Source organism: Aptenodytes patagonicus, chromosome 1 (genome assembly GCF_965638725.1).
Source record: "Aptenodytes patagonicus chromosome 1, bAptPat1.pri.cur, whole genome shotgun sequence".
NCBI lineage: Eukaryota > Metazoa > Chordata > Aves > Sphenisciformes > Spheniscidae > Aptenodytes > Aptenodytes patagonicus.
Genome location: NC_134949.1, coordinates 99,657,870 through 99,679,678, shown reverse-complemented (window position 1 = coordinate 99,679,678; position 21,809 = coordinate 99,657,870). Strand labels below are relative to the sequence as shown.

The 21,809-nt window shown below is 44.8% G+C and overlaps 1 protein-coding gene across 2 annotated transcripts in view; it reads right to left on the bottom strand.

The window, feature by feature from the left end:
- The window catches only part of NECTIN3 (nectin cell adhesion molecule 3), a 71,707-nt gene extending 54,548 nt beyond the window's left edge, over nt 1-17,159 (bottom strand). For both annotated transcript variants that reach the window (XM_076350616.1, XM_076350608.1), the window contains exon 1: nt 16,872-17,159. In XM_076350616.1, coding sequence (XP_076206731.1) covers nt 16,872-17,106 — 235 coding nt within the window. In that variant the 5' untranslated portion in view covers nt 17,107-17,159. The remainder of the gene's footprint in view (nt 1-16,871) is intronic.
- Between the last annotated feature and the right edge of the window lie 4,650 nt (nt 17,160-21,809).

The following is a 21,809-nucleotide window of genomic DNA, read 5'->3' as shown; positions in this document are numbered from 1 at the left end:
ATTATAAGGTAGAAAGCCACTATTCTGCTACACAGTGATAGATACATACACTGCCATAAGGGTAGTGCATCTTAATCATAAGGGTAACTGCAATGTGTATCTTGCTAGATTACCTAGAAAGTCTATCCCAGAGTGTAAGCTACTTGCAGGAAGACATTCTTCACTTAATCATTCTGACTTCATCTGTCAGACCCAGGCATTCAGAATGCTCAAGTCCCAGGAATCACTATTTATCAGTACCAGCTCATAGAGAAAATGCATTCACAGAAAGCCTGTGATGTCTCCAAAATGTTCAACAGGTCATCTCCGACACAGGTATGAGCTATATTCATCATTTCAAACCAGGACACCTATCAATTACCACAAACACAAGTGAACTCCTAGGTATAGGTTTCTTCATAATGCATTCCTCATTGGCAAAGGCAAATAAGCTCCAATATTGATTTAGAGAATAATGATTTCATGTAGGTAAGAGGCAAGGGACCTCTAGAGGCCACCTAGTCCTGCTCAAAGTAGGCCCAGTTATATCAGACTGCTTGGAGACTCATCCAGTCAAGTTTTGAATATCGCCACAGAATGAGATTGATTCCTCAACCACTTTGGGCACCTGCTCCAGTGTCTGATTTCCCTCGCAGAGAAGTATTTTTTCCTTACATTGACCGTGAATTTCCCACGCTCCAGCTTGTTCCTATTCCCTCATGTGCTGCACCTCTGAAGAAAGCCTTGCTCCACCTTCTTGACATGCTCCCATGAGGCAGCAATAAAGGTGCCTTCCCCTCAGCCTTCCCTTCTCCAGGGTGATCAAGCCCAGCTCTTGCAGCCTCTCCTCACACACCCTGTGCTCCAGCTCCCCACCAACCACGTGGCCCACCACTGGGCTTGCTCCAGTACCTCAGTCTCTCTCTGGTACTGGGGAGCCCCAAACTAGACACAGTGCTCCAGTGCCAAATAGAAGTGAAGGATCCCTTCCCTCAACCTGCTGTCATGCTTAACACAGCCCAGGATGAGGTCATCTTCCCTTGCTGCAAGGGCAAACTGCTTGATACATGCTCAATTTGTTGTTCACCAGACCCCACATCTGTGCCTGCCAAGCTGCCTTCCAGCCCACTGGACCACAGCCAATGCTGTTGCATAAGGTTATTCCAGTCTAGATGTGAGACTTCACACTTGCCATTGCTGAACTCCATGATGTTCCAGCCAGCCTGTTTCTCCAGAATGTTGAGGTCCCTCAAAGTAGCAGTCCTGCCTCCTAGTGTATCAACTGTATCCCAGTTTGGTATCATCCACAAACTTACTGAGTGCACTATACCCTGCCTTCAAAGACATGAAACGGTACTTACCCCAGCATCAGTTGACAATTAGCCACCAGTTGGACTCTGTACAACTGAATTCCACCCTTCAAGCCATTCCCAAACACCTATTTTTGTCCTTCATGTGCCTGGAGAAGGCCTAGAGAAGGATTTGCTCCATAATCTTTCCAGGGACTGAGGCAAGCCTGACCGGCCTGTAGTTTCCTGGATCCTCCTTTCTTGAAGATGGGTGTGATGTCTGCCTTTTTCCACTCATCAGGAACCTCCCCCAGTCACTACAACTTTTCAAAGGTGACAGAACATGACATCAGCCAACACACTCAGCACCCTCAGAAGCATCTTTTTTGGTCCATGGTCTGAGTATGTCCAATGGCTTAAGTACTCTCAAACTGTGTCTTTCTCTACTGTGGGTTATGCCACGTCCCACAGATTCTGCCAGTAGACTCAAGGAACTGTGAAGCCACAGGGCAGACATTACCAGTGAAAAATCAAAGCAAATGCAGGATATTGTACATCTCAGCTTTTTCCATGACCTTCCTCACTAGGTCCCCTGCCCCACTGAGCAGCGGGCACACATTTTCTTTAGTTTTTTCTTTTGCTGACAGTGTAGCTACAGCAGCCTTTCCTGTCACCCTTAACATCCCTTACTTGTTCCAGCTGCAGCTGAGCTTGATCTTTCACAGCTCTATACCCACACTCCCAGATACTATCTTTATGTTCCTCCTGCTTCAACCTTCTGTGGACTTCCTTTGTGCACTTGAGGCTTGGTGAGAAATTCCCTGTTCTTCCATGCTGACCTTCTACCAGACCTGTTGGACTTCCTGCACATTGCAGGGGACGTTTATTGTAGTTTGAAGAGGTTTCTCTTGAAGATCAGACAGCTGTCCTCAGCTCATTTGCCCACCAGAACAGTTTCCCCATGAGAACATTACAAGCATATCCCCAAATAAGGTGAAATCTTTTCTTCTACAGTCCGGGGTTGTAATTCTACTATGAGTCCTGACCACTTTTCTCAGTATTTCAAACTCCAGTCTCAAAGTTACTTCAGCCAATAGTGCCATTGACTGTTACATCTTCAACCAGTTCTTCTTTGTTTATGTGTAACAGATCAAGTAGAGAATCTTCCCTAGTCAGCCCATGATCACCTGCATCAACAAATTGTCTTTAACATACCCCAGATGTCTCCTGGATGGTTTGTGTCCAGCTGTATTGCTTTCAGCTGATGCCAGGGTGGCTGAAATCTGCCATGAACACTATAGCCCACAATCATGAGGCTTCTTCCAGGTGCCTAAAGAAGGCATCATCTACTTTTTCATCAGGCCAGCAGTAGCAGACACTTAACGGTGCCTCCTGTTTTGGTCTGTCCTCTTAACATTACGCATAAGCTTTTAACTGGCTTGTCACCTGCTCAACAGCAAAGCTCCATGTATTCTATCCACTCTTCTGTAGAGCACTACCTTTCTCACCTTCCCAGCTTGCCTTTCCCAAAAGGCATGAATCCAGCTAATTGCACTACTCCAGTCATGCAAGCCATCCCACCACATTGCCAGAATCCCAATGAGGTCATAAGTCTGCAGTTGTGCACAGTCCTCATTTGTGTTGCCTTCACAATGGGAGGGGAAAAAACCTCTCCCATCATGTCTCCTTCGGACACTTCATTATTGTTCCTCATGTCTTCTCTTCAGAAGAGAGAAAAATCTGGGGACATCCCAACATACCTGGTTTAAAGCCCTCCTCACAAATTAACAATGCTATTGGAAAAGAAACTCCCACCTTACTTTGTCAGATAGACACTGACTCCGGCACAGCAGTTCTTGTTCCTCAAGGTCAGAGAAGTCAAAGTCCTACCTTCAACAGCAGCCATTCACTCCTACCCGAGTCTTTCTCCCTCACTGGGATAGGCACCCAAGTTGTGGACTTGCACTCGTGTCCTTCACCTTTGCCCTCACAGTTCTTTAGTCATTCTTGATAATGCTCAGGGTTACCCTTGGCAGAATCATTGGTGACCATATGGATGTATGCAAAACATAGCAGTCAAAAGACCAGACTTAGTCTCTCCATAACATCCTGGATCCAATGGCCCTGAAAGGGAGAAAGATCTCAAAACATCAAATCAGGTCAGCAGATGAGGTGCCTCCAAACCTTACAGGAAACTCTCTCTGATAACTATCACCCTCATTCTCTTTCGAACAATACTAGGTCCTTCACACAAAACAGGAGACTATTAAGATGCACAGAACTAGGTGCAAACACATGATGAAACCACTAAGCAATATTAATGTCCTCCATCTGATAATTAAGAGTGCTAAGACTACAGTTTTAGATACTCCCCCAGCAGTACAAATACCAGCTAGTAGCTAATGAGTTAATAAGCTTTCTTAAATAGAAAAAAAAGCTGTTGCAACATCCCTCAGTTGACACCTTTTTGAAAGACAGTCAAGGTACCACTATGCTGATAGGCCTAGCAGATACTGCTGAATGCATGACCTATGGAATTAGCAAACCAAAATTTGATCCTGCATGTTACCAAAAGCAATAGCTGACTGAGGCATCTTCGTAAGCAAGTCTTTCTGCCATTAGTTCAAGTAGAATATTACATAAAGGTCCAGAAATTTAAAAAACTGTTTTTCTTTCTCAGTTTCATTTAAAGTAGGAAATATTTCAGTGCCTACCAAAGTTATAACCCTACACTGCAACTCAGGGAATCCTACAGCAGGTATCTTCAAGCCAGTAATATTGTATTAAAGTAGCTGGGCTAAGCTGTAACTGCTAAAGTCTTAGTGATTGTGAATTAATACCTGATCCTTCAGGCATCTCCCAGTATTTACACCAGTCAGCACAAGCAAGCTGCAATGGTCAGCTACAATCTACTTATTAACTGTAAGACTGCACAGTACACTTGTTGGAATGACAGTCAACTCAGCTGCCTATGAGAAGAAATAAAGATCTAAATCAAGAATTAGCATATTTCCATGCCTATATTTACAGGCATGTGCAGTACTACAGCAGTACTTAATTATTTCGTTATACAGTAACTTAATTTTCCACACCTATGTACTTTCTGTTCTTCCCATGCTACACTGCACTTCTCAGACTCCACTTCTCCATACATTATTAACAATAGCTTAAGTTTGCCTTAATCTATGGGCTCTGAGAAACAATTAACCATCAATTTCTGGATTTTACAATTACTGTTTAACTTCATGTTCAAACAGAAGGTCTAATAAAAAGTGGTCATGTTTAAGTTAAGTTTCCTAGAACTAAGCCATATTTTACCTACTCAAAAGTAGGGGTAGAGGGAGAAGGATTTCTGAACTGTTCAGTCAATAATGGCCAATAAAGTCAAAGTGAAGAGTACACAGATTGCTCTCCTTTGTCTTAGGCAAGTAAGTTCATTCAGTATAAACACAAGATAGTTTAACAAATCAACAAAAAAACCCAAACAACTTTTAACACATACTACCAGAAATGTTGGCTGGTGTTGACAAGCCAAAGTGATGGCCATTTAAAGGTGTGCCATATTGAAGAGCAGTGTCTATGAAATTCTTATTAAACTTAACCAAGAATGAAGTTTTAAGCACAAATAACATCTCCTGACTTAGGATAACTTAAAAAAAACCATTACATAGAGCATTTCAGCCATTTTGGGGGGAACAAGACCAACAGAAAAATACTGTTATATTAACATGTTTAATTGTTTTTAATAGGATATTACTTTTACATAATTTTTTGCTTTCATCTCTGTAAGTCAAGCAGAAATGGACATCGTGCCAACTTTAAATGGAGAAAGGAACATGGCACACTCAGAGAGACTGCCCGCTGCATTTGGTGTTGTGAATGTACACAGTCCTTACAGAAAGCTCAAGGATAAGCTAGCAAAAAATTCTGTACAAGTAAAAATTCTGAACTTCTTAAAAAAAAAAAAAGCACCCAGGTATCAGGATTTTGGGTTTTGTTTTTTGTGAAATTAATTTTCAGGAAGGACCTGAAATTCTGGTAAGCATACAGCAACAGTTGTGAGCATTCAGCATTCCCTGCCCCCACAACTGTACCTCCTACACTGAAATTAGAAAACCATTAAAAACTGGTCAGGAACACTGACGTGCGATGTCCTAGATGAAGGAACAAGACCTTCAATCCCTAGGAAAGCCCCTATTCCCTTAAGCAGGCCACTCCTCCATTTTTTATATGTTGTCTTCCCATGTACCACCTACTCTAGGAAGAACAGGTCTGGGGGAAGAGAAGGGAGGTTGTACTCTGCACTATATAAAGTAGAAAAGTCTCAACTTCAGGAAGACAGCTAAACATTAACTTCAGTTTCAATTACTTGTAGAGTTTGAATGTTAACTGCAAATATTTAACAACTGCAGCTATACTATGAAATATAGTATGCACCTCGAATACTGTGTTCAGGTTTGGGCCCCTCGCTACGAGAAAGACACTGAGGTGCTGGAGCGCAGCCAAAGGAGGGCAACGAAGCCGGTGAAGGGTCTAGAGCACACGCCTGCTGAGGAGGCAGCTGAGGGAACCAGGGTCGTTCAGTCTGGAGAAGAGGAGCCTGACGGGAGACCTTATCGCTCTCTACAACTACCCGGAAGGAGGTTGTAGCGAGGGGGGTGTCAGTCTCTTCTCCCAGGTAACGGGCGATGGGACGAGAGGAAACGGCCTCAGGTTGCGCCAGGGGAGCTTTAGATCGGCTCTCAGGGAAAAATTCTTCACCGAAAGGGTTGTCAAGCGCTGGAACAGGCCGCCCAGGGAAGTGGTGGAGTCACCGCCCCTGGAGGTCTTTAAAAGACATGCCGACGCGGCGCTTAGGGACATGGCTTAGCGGTGGACTTGGCAGAGCTAGGTTTACGGTTGGACTTGATGATCTTAAGGGTCTTTTCCCACCTAAAGGATTCTATGATAAAATGAGCCTATTTTGTCAGGAGCAGCAAATCATTAAATACTATGCCTAAATCTCAGCTGTCCATGACAAGATCTGATGAGTTACCAGTTACATTACAAAGTTATGCGGATGCCTGCTGCCCCCTGCATTGCTGACACTGCAGGCTTTTTTTTTTTTAGCTCTTAAGGCCACCCTCCACTGCAAGCCATTCCAGGAAGTTAACCCTTTTTGTCCAGAAACTGCATCAGGACAGTAAGCCTAGGTAACCAACAGCCAAGCATATTAATGCTGTGTAATAGCTGCTCTACTTCTGCCAAACTACACTTTCAGTGTTTGTCACACTGCCACTCAGCTTTGTGCTGTAAGGGACTGGTTTTACTGGCTACTTATGGAAGTAACAGAAGACATACAGGCAAGTCTTCCTTTAAGAGATTCTCTGAAAGTTATTACTTACATTAGGAGTTAACAATGGGATCCAATTTTAAAGTAAGCTTTTAGCAGTCAAATTCCTTTATAGGAAAATTTTGTTTCAGACTTTACTTGGGCATTTTAATCTTAATAGAAAAAGACTTCCAACCACTTCTACTTTTCTTCCAGGGATAGCAACTATAGCACACTAGCTCCTGCCTACCCATGCACAAAATGAGGCTCATTTAGACTGAAAGGGACTTCTGGAGGTTATCCAATCCGATCCCCAACTGAAAGCAGGGCCAACTTTGAAGTCGGATCAGGTTGCTCAGGGTCATACCATAGTCAGGTTCTGAATATTTTCAAGGACAGAGATTCCACAACCTGTTTCAGTGCTTCATTCTCCATGTGGGAAAACATATTGCTAACACATTATTAGAATTTCCCTTGTTGTAGCTTGTGTCTGTTGGGTCTTACCCTTTCCCTATGTGTATCTAAGGGGAGCCCACCTCCATTTTCTCTTTTACCTCCTATTAAACAGTCATAGCCAGCAATTAGGATCCCCCGCTTCAGACTTTTCTGAAAGCTGAACTCACTTCTCAGCCCCTCTTCATACATCATGTGCTGCTGACTCCTTATCTTAGTAGCCTTCCACAGACACCTCAGCATCTGCCTCATACTTGGGAGCACAAAACTGGGCACAGTACTCCAGATGCAGTCTCACAAGCTCCGAATAGTAGAGAATAATTGCTTCCTTCAATTGGCTGACCATGCCCAGTGTGCTCTTCATCTTTTACACCACAAAGGCACATACTGACCCACAAGGACCCCTAGTTCTTTCCTGTAAAGCTGCTTTCCACCAGTTAGCACCATATCTATGCTGCTGCATGGGGTCATTCCGCCCCAGAAAGACTTGGTATTTGCTTTTGTTTAATTTTGAGGTCTCTGCCAGCTATTTCTCCAACCCGCAGACATCCCACTCAATTAGCCCTAGTCTCCAGCATATCAATTGCCCCTCACAATCCGGTAGCTTCCACACATTTGCTGCAAGTGCATTACTGACCTGGAAGAGGCGTTGAAATGCAGACAAACTGCCCCTGCATTGATCCTTAAAGGCATGTCACCAGTAACAAGCCTCCAGATGGACCTCGTACAGCTGATCAGAACCTTCTGAGTCCAGCAGTACACACAATTTTTCTTGGTTGTCTTAGATATAGAATCATAGAATGATTTGGGTTGGAAGGGACCTTAAAGATCATCTAGTTCCAACCCCCTGCCATATAAGCTATGCACAGAGGCTTGAACTACCTCTGATATCACAAACTGCTGAAACACAGCTACGCAGAACTTGGTATACTTCTTCCTATACAGGATATCCTGGATAAATGGGTATATTGCACTTGCGCTACCGGAGGTAGACTATTTTATGCTACCTCAGCTCCCAACAACACATTGAAAATTTCAACAGGATGCATTTAAATCTCCTAAGAAGTGATTAATGGTATGGTCACAACCATCAAATTCTCATAGTTGATTTTTTTAGATCTATAGTGCCTCTTTAAATGTTAAAGTACCTTAATGAAGTCAAAACAACATTACTTCTGTTTCAAGAAAGTTTACCTTTTGAAGTCAAAAGTGCATTGAAGTGTTTAAAGCACAGAAGTAGCATCACTGGTGAAGGGCTGAGCAGTGGGGGTTTTTTATTATAATGCTAATATTATCAATGTTTACAAATATGTTCAAAAAGTGGAATTAAGCTTAACAGCTCTTGATCTTTGCTTCTCCGACCTCTAGTAATAATCTTTAGCAGAGCTGACTACTTAGTCAACTTTTTTTATATATATATATATATACACACACACTCATATTTTTATTGTGGCAAGGGCCAATGGGTGATATAGGAGAAGTTAAAGGAGGAATTTGGGGAAAAAAATTGCCCCAATTTAATGTAAGTCAGAAGTTTTGCCCCTTCAGTTACTCTGTTATTATGAAGAGGTTCCTTGCATTTGATGTAATTTAACTTATGCTTGACTAAACTTACTATTGTTCTACTAGGTTACGTACACTGAAAAGAAATTAAGTAAAGCTAGTTACCCAACTTGAACATAATCTCAACTTTTTAACATTCCATCTCCAGCATCCCTTCATCCAATAGGCTGTTCTTAAGTGTGCTTGTCCCAGCAATAATAAGTTTTCAGCTTAACCATATGCAGCATGGGTGGTATTGCAAGTCAAAAAGAAGCAACAGAAGTGGGCAAAGACTGCCCATTCAGAACAGGATTAAGAAAAATTTAAGTCAAACGCTAATTTGTAATTTTCTAACTCAAGGGCTAGTGAAAATAACAGATCCAAAAGTAACTAGTAAACTTATCAAGCTATCTCAGTTTGTTTCTTCTATTCATCTGTACACACAACAACTATGGAGACCTGTTTGACTAGCCTTTACTCACCTTTTAGCAAGTATGGTTTTTTTGGCACGAGATTGTCATTTCAATTACTTCAAATTCTGCATGCGCCACTGCATTACAGTGATAGCACTAGCACCTTTAAGTATTTAAAACAACAGTCACTTAAGGAAAACATTCGGTTCCGTTCAAGCTAATCCCAGGAAGATACTAGGGACAAGTTTAAAAACTATCATGTTATACCAGCCTTGACTAATAGAAAAGGAGAAAACAATGATCCCCTGTAAACAAAGGTGTCCTAAATGCCAGATAATGAAAGTCTGATGTGGGGTGGGGGGAAATCAGCAAGAGCCATCTACTGCTGCAGATAATCCTAGTACACCAGTCAACTCAAGACAGGCTACACTTGACTAGCCTTCATGTTGAGAATGCAGAAACATGCTATTTTAAGGTATTACAAAATTAAAATTGGTTTTACTTCTGTACACTACTTGAAAAACAACTGAAAAGAAGCAAAAATGTTGAACAGAAGAATGCAGTAGTGATTGATAGTCTGGAAGCTTGTAACTCTTCATTACCTGAACTAATAGTGACCTTCTTGATAACATGCTGATGTTAAACTTTACCTGCTCAGTCCCCCACACTTGGGAAAACACAGGTAAAAGGATAGAGGTCAGAGACTGAAGTTTCAAGACTTTGAAAGTTTTTCATTCTTGCTGCTAATTTCATTCTATTGGTAACTCACAGACAGAAAGACCAATTTTTGAGTTCACATTTGAAACGGTCACAAGTCTAAGAGTTAATTACCTGAAAAGAATGAGGAGAAAAAGAACTCTTGAAGGATTCATCTATTGGATAATAAAAAAAAAAATTTTGTTCGTTTGGTGTTTTTACTATGACTTGGAAGTTGTTGTGCTATTCCTTGAAGCTCTTCACCATGAGCCTGTGTACTAAATTGTGTAGTAAGCAACCACTGGCCTAGCTTTTCCAGAACCAAGGTAAATGTTGGCCATAAGCCCCCCTCAAGAGTCCTACTCATACGTACCTACACCTCATTTTAACCCACTATTTTACACCTTCACTGTCTTTTCACATCCAGGGGAGTAAGACAAGCTCTAACCTAACAGCTTTTTCATCTCTCCTCACTTTATAGACAAAAACACAGTAATCATTTTCCATGACATTGTCTTTAATGCATGTTTCACTGTTTAATTGTTTCTCACCTATTTCCTTGTATTTTATCCACATTCAGCTATTCCCATCTTTTCTTTCTTAGCTATTCTTGAGATTTCTTCCCACGTTTACATGATATTCTTTTCGAGGCAATCCATCTGCTTTCTAACCAGGACCCATTGACCTCTAACAAGAAAGCTTGATCAACCTCTCTCATGCCTAATCTAATAATTCAGCATCTTCTCCATCCTTTCAATAAAAATAATTACTGCATTTCAAATAGCTATGATCTCTGAGGCACTGAATGCAACTGTCCTTCAAATCAGTACTTTTCAAAAATCTTGTTTTAGATAGGCTAACCTTACCAAAAAAACCCGTACAAAACCCCACGTAGAACCATAGAATGATTTGGGTTAGAAGGTACCTTTAAAGATCATATACACCTCCTCCTCTTCAAACAAAAACAACAAAAACCAACAACACATGGAATAACAAAATAATAATAATTAAATAATTGCACCTATAGGTATTCTTCACATAGCTAAGAAAATCTGGCCATTCAGTTAGTATCCAATTATCAGGTCCCCAGGAAAATTCCTCACAGGAACTTCTGCATTCGTATCTATATACCAGTCAGTAGAGCAGTCATCAGGATAAAAAAAAAAAAAATGTTCAAATAATCCTGATTCAATACAACACATTAATTCAAGGCTGGAAACGAGGAGTCCAAGTACAAACACAAACAGTGCTAGAGCAAAGTAATCTGTCATCACACAGCTCATCTTTAAGAGGCAATGTACCAGGACTCCAGAGCAAGCAGGCAACACAAGCCATTTCAGCACTCACTTCTTTGCAGCCTTATCTAACTAGTCTGTAGCCATACGTTCTGATAAAGAACTCTGTTTCGACAAAGTTGCATTCAACCACAGGACAGCAGGTCAAGCTACCTCCACAGCAATAATCTGGTGTAACACAGGATGGAAAGTAATACTCTTCAAGTTTATTGCTCTTCAACAGATAACCGAATTAATACTAAAAAAGGACAACATTTACTAGCAATAAGTGTTGCTTACATTAGCAAGATTACCTTCTACCAGTTTGTACACCAGGTTTTGTATTTCTCTTACCCTTTAGAAACCAATTTTGTTTCTAAAAATTGAGATTTAGACTTTCGATTCTAGAGCTTCTGACTCAATCTTTGAGTTCCACAAACGCTACTCATTAGCCCCGCACACTGCTTATTGAAGCAACACACCCCCAATTCCTTTTCCCTTTTCACAGCAGATGCATTTACATCTGTGATTTTGCATACCTTAAAAGCTCTAGCTTTTAAGCACCACCACCACCAGCACCTGAAAGGTAATCAGCTGGTACAGATGCTCTGTAAAGGTAACATATTTTTGCTTCTCCTCCTACAGAACAGTCCTTTGTTTCCCAATACCATCCTGGGAGCAATACTACATAAAGGGGGTGGGAAAGAGAACAACCTAGATTTGACCATATTTCTAAATGGGATACTTTAGGGTATCTATCAGGCTCTGAGCAACCTGATCTAGTTGAAGATGTCCCTGCCCATGGCAGGGGGGTTGGACTAGATAACCTTTAGAGGTCCCTTCCAACCCAAACTATTCTATGATTCTACTTGACTCTGTAATCTTACAAGAAACGAATCCTGCCAGAGCCTTCTTTTGTTCAATATCAATCTTCATATTCCAGGACGTAAAATTAAGTTATTTAAGGAGGCGAGAAACACATTGTTTAAATCAAGGAACTGTTCAACCTTTATGTAGCACAAGTGGCTAAACAACCATCACAATTCTTTTATAATACTCAAAGCATTCAGATCTTAACAACTCAAATAACATTACACTTCACTTCCATATATATGGGAGTTCTTGCACACCAGAAGTTAAAATGTTAGTTGGCATCCTCGCTTTTCATTCATCCTAAAATTTATGATTACTGTAACCTGCTTTCACCCTGTCCACGCAAGTTTAATAACCACTTCTTTCAGAGCAACTCCAACTTGTACTATTTCCATGCAATGCTACAGATAAATTGAAACTGCCTTGTCTAAAATTTAAATAGCAGTCAAGAATTACAAGCCTATACAATATATTTTATTAAAATGTTTAGCATCTACATTTTGTTATTTTGTATTTATTTTACATGAGCACCAGAGTTTACCAGTGATCTTGAACCCGACAGACCTACCACAATGAAACAGAGCTAAGAACTGTTCCAAAACAGCACACCGCATATTATATTGAGTTATCCTGAAGTACGGGCTTGACAAACTTCCGGCTTAATTTTTTTGCTAATTATCAAACAATCCAGGTTTAACTCTGCTATTTGAAATTACTCTGTTATTTCTACCTGTTCAGTTGCTCTGTTTCTGCACACAGCAGTTTCACATGCTGCCCTACCTACTACATAGTTCACCAACATTTCATTCTCTCCAACTTTTCAGATACCTTCTATAGTATTCCTACTCCTTCTCTTACTATTGTTGTATTGGCTCACCTAATGCCTTTTCAAAAGTGCATTTCTCTCCATACCATTTTCAAAAAGTAAATGCATATTCAGACATGAATTTCTAAACTATCATTGCCTTTTACGTACAATGAGGAAAAAATACATTCTGTTGTCTTTTTGAACACTCTTCCACACTTTCCCATTTCCAAGGTAGTAACCTGGGTTGCTTCACCTCTTATTTTTGTCATGACTTAACCTGAAAATCATAAAAAGTCATAAAAGTCAAATAGACTGTTCTGGTCAACAGTTACTTGGGAATTTCCTTTTTTTTATTTGCACCTCCATTTTTGTATATAGTACACTGTATACTTGTATTTATCCACATCTTTATAATCCAACCCTTCCAGCTCCACTACAGTCTGGAGTTCTGTACTCCAGGCTGTTTTAAGGAAAAAAAAAAATCAATGGAAACTTAAAAACATATGCCCCACAAACACTTCTTTTTCTAGCCTTACTGAGAAGCTTAACATAATTCAACAATTCAACAATTCAAATTGAAAAAAAAATTATTTCCTCAACAAAGTCCCTGAAAAATGCATCTTGTACCTTTTTCCTTTCTATTCACCTCACTGCACAGTTTTGCTTAGTTTTTAATTCATGCTTACATTCCAAAAAACTTTGCAAAAAACTATCACTGTGTGCAAACTAATGAGGCACCAAAATTATGAGGAATTCATTACTTAGTACCACACAGGTCCTCATATACAGCATAGCTGAAAAATATTTGCCACAATGTATACTGTTATTTTATAGATTAAAGGTTATGATAACGTTTCTTACAGATGCCATACATCTCTCCTAGTTCAAAGCTACACTTAATTTGATCATATAAGTTTAGTACATACTTCATTGCATCACGCACTGTTCGACTGAGAAGTGGAAGAATTACTTGTACATGTAAGCTGAACCGGACAGTCTCGCTTTCCTAAAAATAGCGCTATTTATTAAAGCTATTTTTATTCAAAAATCCAAAAGTTGCTCTTATTTCAGATTCCATATATATTTTGTCTCTTCCTCCCCCCTTCAGTTTTTTTGTTTGAGTGTTGGGGTTTTCTTGGTAATATTTCTCTGAGGAATTATAGATCAAATAAATCATAATTTCCAGCTGTCAGCCAATATGACCGCATAAAAACTGATTTGATTTTGTACTGAAGTTTTTCTACTAGGGTTTTGGGGTTTTTTTGTGGTGCCATTTTCAATTCTTCCTTATGCTACCATTATCAGAATTGACCAACCAGCAGGAAGTATAGTGACCAAAAGTAGTCAGCAGTTTCAGGTTCAGTCAACATCTAATCATGCTCAAAATACATTTACGAGCACTCTTAAAAGCTACAGTCATTACATTATTTTTCCTTCACACTCACCTGTGACTGTTACAGTGATAAGGAAAACAATTGTGGGAAATTTCAGGGTCAAAAAAAGTAATCTAAAACCTAAGATATTGACGAAAACCCACTTCTTACCGCACAGTCCAAAAGTCACTAGTAGTTTCTTAAGTTTCCCCTTTTATCCATAGAGTACACTTCAAAACTTTGCACTTGAAAACCAACATTATTTCAACACAACGTTCCCACTTTTGGCAGATGTTCTGAAGCATTTTCAGTCAAGTTCACATACACCAAAAGGAATCTGGGAAGACTGACATCTGAATTACACTCATCAAGACTAAAATAGTAAGCCACCGCATGACACGGCACACGGATGCTCTTAACTTCATTGTTACTATCATCTTCACATTTACATGTAAAAATAGCCTGGCAAGGTTATGTCAAGTCTGCAACTTCACCTTTTTAATTGCAAAAGAGTGGAAATCACCCTGAACAAAGGGAGGGGGAAAAACTGCTAGTGCAAGAAGTTTGCCAGCCCTATGAAAACTAGGTCTTCAAGCCTTAAGGTTTTGAAGTGTGGCACCTTCTTAATATTGAAAAAGTCGATTTACCACAAATAAATGCAAATACTAATAAGTGTTTGTTATCAACTAAGAGCTCCAAAGTTTTATGCGTGGGAAATTAAACTGTTGGATGTATTTTAAAGAGAAAGAAAAATAGGTCTTCAACGCTTTTAAAAACATTCAGCCAAGTAGCTCTAGAGAACATGCAAGAAGGCAATAGATCGCTTCAGTTATTTCAACAGCAACTTAGTTTAATAGCTGATGATCTATTAAAAAAAAAATAAAAAAAGCCAACAACTTAGAGACTTAATCCTGTAGCCAGGACACAGAAAAATTTCCACATAAGCAATTCAACTTTTAGACTCACATATCGTTAATGTTCTCTAAAGAAGCATCCCAGTAACCTCTGGCTAAGGAGACAGTCACCTAGTCCCACAGAACTCTTGCACTGTAACAACTATTGCAGTTGTTTTTCAGCTTGACTAGAACCAAATCTGTCCTCCCAACAAAATTTATGTCCTCCCAACAAAATTTATGTGAGCACACTAGCTCCCAGTAAATTTAAACAGCAACAGGTTCACCATCAGAACGCGGAATGACGGTGAACTACTCTTCCTCCTCCAGAATAAACCCTATGTACATGAAGATCCACGCTTCTGTCTTTCCCATAGTTGCCTTTCTTTAGGGACAGCTAGAACATAGGCAATTTAACAGGGTTCTCTTTCAGCAAATGCATCTGTTTATGCTTAAATTAGTAATAATCATCTTTTCTGAAAGCTACATCATTGCCAGAGGGGGGAGACTATTACATGCAAGAGCACAATCTTAGAGCAGCAGTGCCTCAACTCCCTCCCCGAAAAAGCATTTCTCAGATACTATTCAACTGCTTTATGGTGGCATGGCTTGCAAGTTCCTCAGTATTTTTACCACATGAACCTCCAGAGACTACCTCCTCTAACTTGTTCCTCCTTCCTTCAAGAGGGAAAGGACACAGTGTATCCTATAATAAAATATCCTTGCCAACTATTCATTACTGCATTGGGAATACAACAGCAGGATGATGGTTTTCGATGTGCTCTTGCCCAAGTCCCTTTTTTCCTCATCTTCCACTGCTGTAAAAATGACACTACACACACTTCATTGCACGCAGTAAAAAAAAAAAAAATCCTGCTCTGATTTAGTTTCCAACTGCTACGTCGTTTGCTTGTTTTCCACAGGAAAAAGCACGGGGGAGGGTGGGGGGGTGGCGGTGCTGGTGTTTTCCTACGAGCCGTCACGTCAAGCCACATGGGGGCCCCGCGGCGCAGTGCCCCCAGCAGTACCTGCCCGAGATGAGGGTGATGCAGAGTACACAAATCCATTCTCACAAGAAGAGATAAGCGATCTAAAACCATAAGCCTACAGCAGCTAGCACCGATCTCGCCCGAAGAGGGGACAACGATGCAAGCCAACAGCAGCAGAAGCAAAGAGCGCGCTCTTTCTCTCCGAAGTGCACCCGGAGAACATGAAGACCCACCCGTCTGTCCCTACCGCTGGCTAGGGGCGAGGGGGGGAGCAGTCGCGAATTTCCGCAAACAAGCGAAAGCCCGCCGTTCAGGACGGGAATGACGGCGGATAACCTGCCGCCCGCCGGGGGAAGTCCCAGCCCCGCCACCGGACCAGCGGCGGATAAACTTCCCCGCTGCCCCGCCCCGGGCTGCGGCCACCCCAGCCGGGCGGCGCGGAGCCGACCGCCGAAGAAACTTCGCGGAGGCGCACGGCGGGGCGGCTCCCGACCCCGGCCCCCCGCGCTCGCAACGGTCCCCGCCGCGGCAAGTGAACCCAACGGCCCGCACAACGACACGGCCCGGCCCGCCCCGCCGCGGCCTCCCGGGACGCCCGGCACCCTCGAGGCGTGCGCGCGTCCCGGCGGCGGCGCTAGCGGGGGGGGGGGGGCTTCTCGGGGAGAAGGCGGAGGAAAGAGCCCGGGGGTCTCCCCGGCGCGGTGCAGGCTCCGGCTCCGACCCTCCCTCGCCCCCCTCCTCCCCAGTCGCTCCCGGGGGAAGCTTCCGCGATCCCGGCCACGTCCCACCCGCCTTCCCCGTCCGCAGGGCGGCCGGCAGGCAACCGCCCGCCACCCCGCCCCGCCGGGCGCGCACACAAAGTTTCCCCCAACTCGGCCGCGTCCCCCGGCGCTGCCGGAGCTCGGGTTTCTCTCCTCCTCCTCCTCCACCCGCCCCCTCGCCCTGCCCCGGCCGCCAACGGGAAAAAGTTTCACTTACTGCAGCAGAAGCGAGAGAAAACCAGCCCCAGCAGCCCCAGCCCCGGCCCGGGAGGCACCGCTGAGCGGAGCCGCCGCCGCTGCTGCTGCTGCTGCTGCCGCCGCCGCTGCCACCACCACCGCCAGCGGGGAGAGGCACCGCCGCCGGCCGCTGGAAAAAGTTCCCGGCGGGCGGGAGGAGCCGGCGAAGGGGGGAAACCAGCGGCAGCCTCCGCAGCGGCTTCGGCCCCTGCCATGCTCCGGGCTCGGCTCCCAGTCGCCGCCGCTACGACGCCCGCTCGCTCCCGCTCCCCGACCAGCCGCCGCCTCCCCGCACCGGGTGCGTGTGTCACTGAGCAGGGAGGCGCTGCGTGCCGCTCCCCGCCCTCCTCAGAGCGGGCCACACCACCCCGCCGCGGGGAGGGGGGGGGAGAGGGAGGCGTGTGCCGTGCGCATCTACCTCGACCCCCGCCCCCCTCCTTTTCCACTCGCCCCGGGGCAAGTCGCCTCGCCCCCCGCCTCTCCCGGCCCGCTCTGTGGACTCGCAGACGCGCCCGCGCACCCGGGGGGGGGGGGGGGGGGGGGGGGGGAGTCCCTTTGGCAGCGCGGGCAGCCGGTGGGAGGGGGTGCCACAATGTCCTCCCCCGGGGGGCTGTTGGTACGTCCCGCCCCGCCCCCTCCCCCCGCCCCGCCCGCCACCGCCCCGAGCGTGGTCGGGGGCGCCGCGCTCCCCGGCGGCCCGGCCTGACTCACCGCCCGCCCCCCGCTCCCGCCCTCTCCCCCTCGCGTCTCCTGCCTTCCCCGGCAGCCTCCCCGGCCTCCTCCGCCTCTCCCGGCCCGCTTCGCCCCTGCGGGGAAGGCAGGCTCCGCCACGCATCCTCCCAGCCGCTGTCCGGTGCACGCCGGCCGCGGGCCCCGCTGAGGCAGCGGGAAGCCGGCGGGAGAGGGGAGCCTGCGCGGCCGGGCCGGGCCGGGCAGCGGCTGCCCCGCGGCCTGGGGACCGGTCAGCAGCGCATGCCCCGGGCGGGGTCCTCCGGGGGACGGCGGGGGCTCGCCGGAGCGCGCTCCGCCAAGCGCCGGGCGCGGTCACGGGCGTTCCCGCTCGCCCGGCCGCCGCGGGGGGCGGTCAGGGCCGCTCCCGGGCTGCCCCGGAGGCGCGGGGGGCCGACCGGCGCGGCTCCCTCCTCGGCGGGACGGGCCGTTTCCTCCTCCACGGGGTCGCCCGCCCGCTGCGTGGCCGGGCGCAGCGGATCCTGCGCTGGGCCGTTGGGCCGCTGGCAGCGGGCGCTCGGCTTTGGCCCCGTGGTTTTACCAACAATAAACTTTCCCGCCGTTGTCCCCTCATCGCTTACGCTATCGTTGGCAAACCCCTCGTGAGAGGCACGTAATGTGCTGCCCGATCACCACCGAGGTGCCGGGCAGGGGCACCCATTTCCACCGACCTCGCAACGTGGCCTGTGTAGGCGTCGGGGGGCCTAAGGGGTGCATCGAGCGCACGAGTGGGAAAAGATGCGGACCCCATCCTAAGCCCGCAAGAGATGACTGTATCCGAAGGCAGGCTCTGGCAGAGCTAAGGGGTCTGAAACCATCTGGGAGCAGTGTGAGCCCTGTGCAGAAATCACCAAGGAATACCAAATATGGCCCTGTGCAGCCCTCGCAGAGGGGCCTGCAGGGGTCCGGGGGGCAGCAGGGAGGGTTTCTGTCACGCTAACGCCTGCAGGGATTCTTGGCTGTGGCACAGCACATAGCTTTGCTCTGGGTAAGGCTGTCATCAATGAGGGCAGAGCTGCTCCGGAGGGAGCGATGGTGCCCCAGCCACAGGCAGAGACCAATGCTATAAGTAAGGTGGCAGGGCAAGGTGGCCGCTCTCGAGGTGAAGAGGGGATTCGTGCCTTTGCCCCAGGTCCCTGGAGTCCAGCTAAGGGCTGTCTCGGAATTAGAGCAGGCTGTAACCAGGTCACAAAATTAAAGGTGACTTTTCTAGGAAATACAGTTTCTTTGCTGCATCTCAGCACTGATCTGAACGTCAGTGTTGTGGGCAGGTCGTCAATGGATGTATCCCCAAATCAGATTTTCGACAGCAAAATACAGAAGCTCGAAAGAATTGGGTTGAGAGTCTTGCTTCTTTACAGCCTAGGTGTGCTTTTTCATTTCAGATGCATTATCCTTGCAAAACTTCAAGGAAAATATTGAATAGCTGTATATACCATACCTGCTGCTGAGACATCTACTGGGAGCAGGTTCCATATAAGCCCCACATTTTCTGCAATACAGTGTAATATTTGATAATTTCCTTCAATGGTGGGCATGAACAGCAGTTTCTCTCAAAGCCACGCATGGCTAAGTTTATCAGATGCTCACAATAGTATGTTCATCCGGTCTTCAGCTACACCGAATGTTTGCCAATTAACTGGCCTCATTAATTTGTAACTGCGGAACAAAACAGAATTCAGGCAAAGAGTTACTAGAGGCAAACTGCTAGCCGTGATGGGCGTTTGACGTTCATCAACATTCTGCTATGCAAACCAACATAACTGAGAGGACTCTCAAAGTTTTGTGAAATCAAGGTAATTCCGTACGTCTAATCCTCAGCTAGTACAAAACTGTTCTCATGCCAATTTGCTCCGGAATGGGGACTCAGGATTGCTCAGGTGGTACACAGGATCTTGTCCAAAAGTGCGTAAACAGATTTGTACGACAGTTTGTTTAAAGGCAAAAAAGAGGTTTTCCCACTCTACCAATACTTCTGAAGCCTGGTTCTTTACTCTATTGTTAGACTCTTTGGCGTTTCGATTCCGTGGAAACCAATATATTCCACCATGCCAATAAACCTGGGTAAATATAATACTGAATTAATCATTAGAGCCCAATATTTATGCTAAGAGCCTTTTTACACAGGAAAGTTGATGAGCATAATTGTAACAGAATAATTTATGCTGGTATGGCTTTGCTGACGTAACATTCCGGGTAGATGTTTTAATTGGGTGTAATTATTCCATTTCCCTGTATAGATGAGTCCTATATAGATAAATCCCCTTTTACAGTTAACAGTCGAAGCAAATTTCATCTCATAATTACATTTACACCAAGTTTAAGGCGCTCTTAGGATGTGCAGGAAATATAATGGGGCCATAGTGTAATTGAGAGTGCAACCCTTAAAATCCCATTTGTGACAACTATAATCAAATTGTCATCTGCTATAATATTTTCATTTCTTCTCATTCCAAAACAACAAAAGGCATTAAGTCTGTTTAAAATAAAATGTTTTGAAGGTCTAGCACCAGCTTAGGTACATCGATTCATGCAGGCTAAGGAAGCAAATGCAGTTTGTCATATTTGAACAGAACTGTGCCCAGTCTGTAGGTAACATCTTCCAGTGCCAGATTCAGCACTGTTGTAATCAGGCATCCTGGGGACTTTGTGATACAAAAGGAAATTTGATTTCCTGATATCAAGGCTAAATTTGGCTCCCCAATGCTTAGAACATTCCTGAAGGCATGATGCCCCAAACAATTAATCTTGCATAATACTGAATAAATGCGTATAGGACACACTGGCTCAGTTCTGGTAAATCCGTTGTTACTGGCGTATTTTTTTCCATAAAAAGGTGGTTTTCCACAGTTGGCAGCAGTCCTGTTCAAAAGCATCTTTGAGCTGCAGAAATACAAAAGACTGTACTTTATTTCCAGTCCGTATTTCCCTCTCTGGCCATTGTCCACCCACCTGCCCTTCCCCCCCGCCATGAAAAAAAAAAGCCCTTACCCTTAATTTAGACCGGGGTGTTTGGCAGGCGTTTACTTCTCTGTTCTTAACCCTTTTGGTCATTTGAAAACAAAGTCCTGAACCAGTGTGAAATTAACTTATATGCATAACATTTGAAGTGACGGCACAAATTCCCGCTGGAATGAAGGGCTATTCACTGCAGTGGGAATCGGCAAATAGACTTGTAGCAGAACAATGTGCTTTTCTGAAAACTCTCGCTTCCATTCGAACGGATGGGACAGGGCCTCCCTGGCGACGCTTGCGCACCACCACCCATTATGACCCTTTAAAATAAAACCACACCAAACCAACCCCAAACAAAACCTGCCCTTTTTCCACGCGCTTCCAGCGGGCTGAGATATTTAGCCTGTTATCACACAGAGTTTCTGCGGTTTGCTGACAGGTGGTTGTGTTTCTGCATCGTTCCTCCAGCCAAAGTCAGAATAGTTGTGTCTCTGGCCGTGCCGCAGCAACACCGCAGCCAGAGTTACTATCTTCCGTGCTGTACGGAGAAAGGTGCCTGTCCAATTCCTTGCCTAGAAAGCCATGGAAAAGCATCTCTGTAGGCTGTGCGGCAGGCGTGATTGACAGCGGTTTTAGCAGGACCAAAGAACGTGGGCTGCATATTTATGTGCATGCGTCTCCTGGCCCAGCGGTGGACTCGGTGCTCTGATCGTCCATGATTGTGTTTGGGAAAGGCTCAGGCAGTTCCCCACAATGCACAGAGTTTGGCCTCTCGCTGGTAAATTATGCTTTTAATACTGTTGGATACACTGAGGAATTTTGGGGGGAAGGATGCTCCATAACCATGACTGTTATTAAGAAATGACTAAGATTAAGAATATGTTGTAAAGTTGGATTAGTCTCATGTTTCTCAGCTCTTTGCATACAGTATAATGCAAAATGATCTGGCTTGTCATCTCATAGAAAAATCTATCATAATATTTTGATTCAAATCATAAGCAAGCTTAGCCAAGAATAACATACATAAAGTCGCATGGTATATGATATTTTTAAAATCCATTTGCCCAGTACTTTGCTTATTAAAGATGACATACTTAAATCTTGTTTCAATCAAAGACTATCCCTTTAAGCAGAAATCTGAGTGACCGACTCCCTCTTCGTTGCAAAATACAATTAGAAAACTGTGGTTCTCTTGCACACAGAGTGGCTCTGCTCTCACATGTTTCTGCAAGAA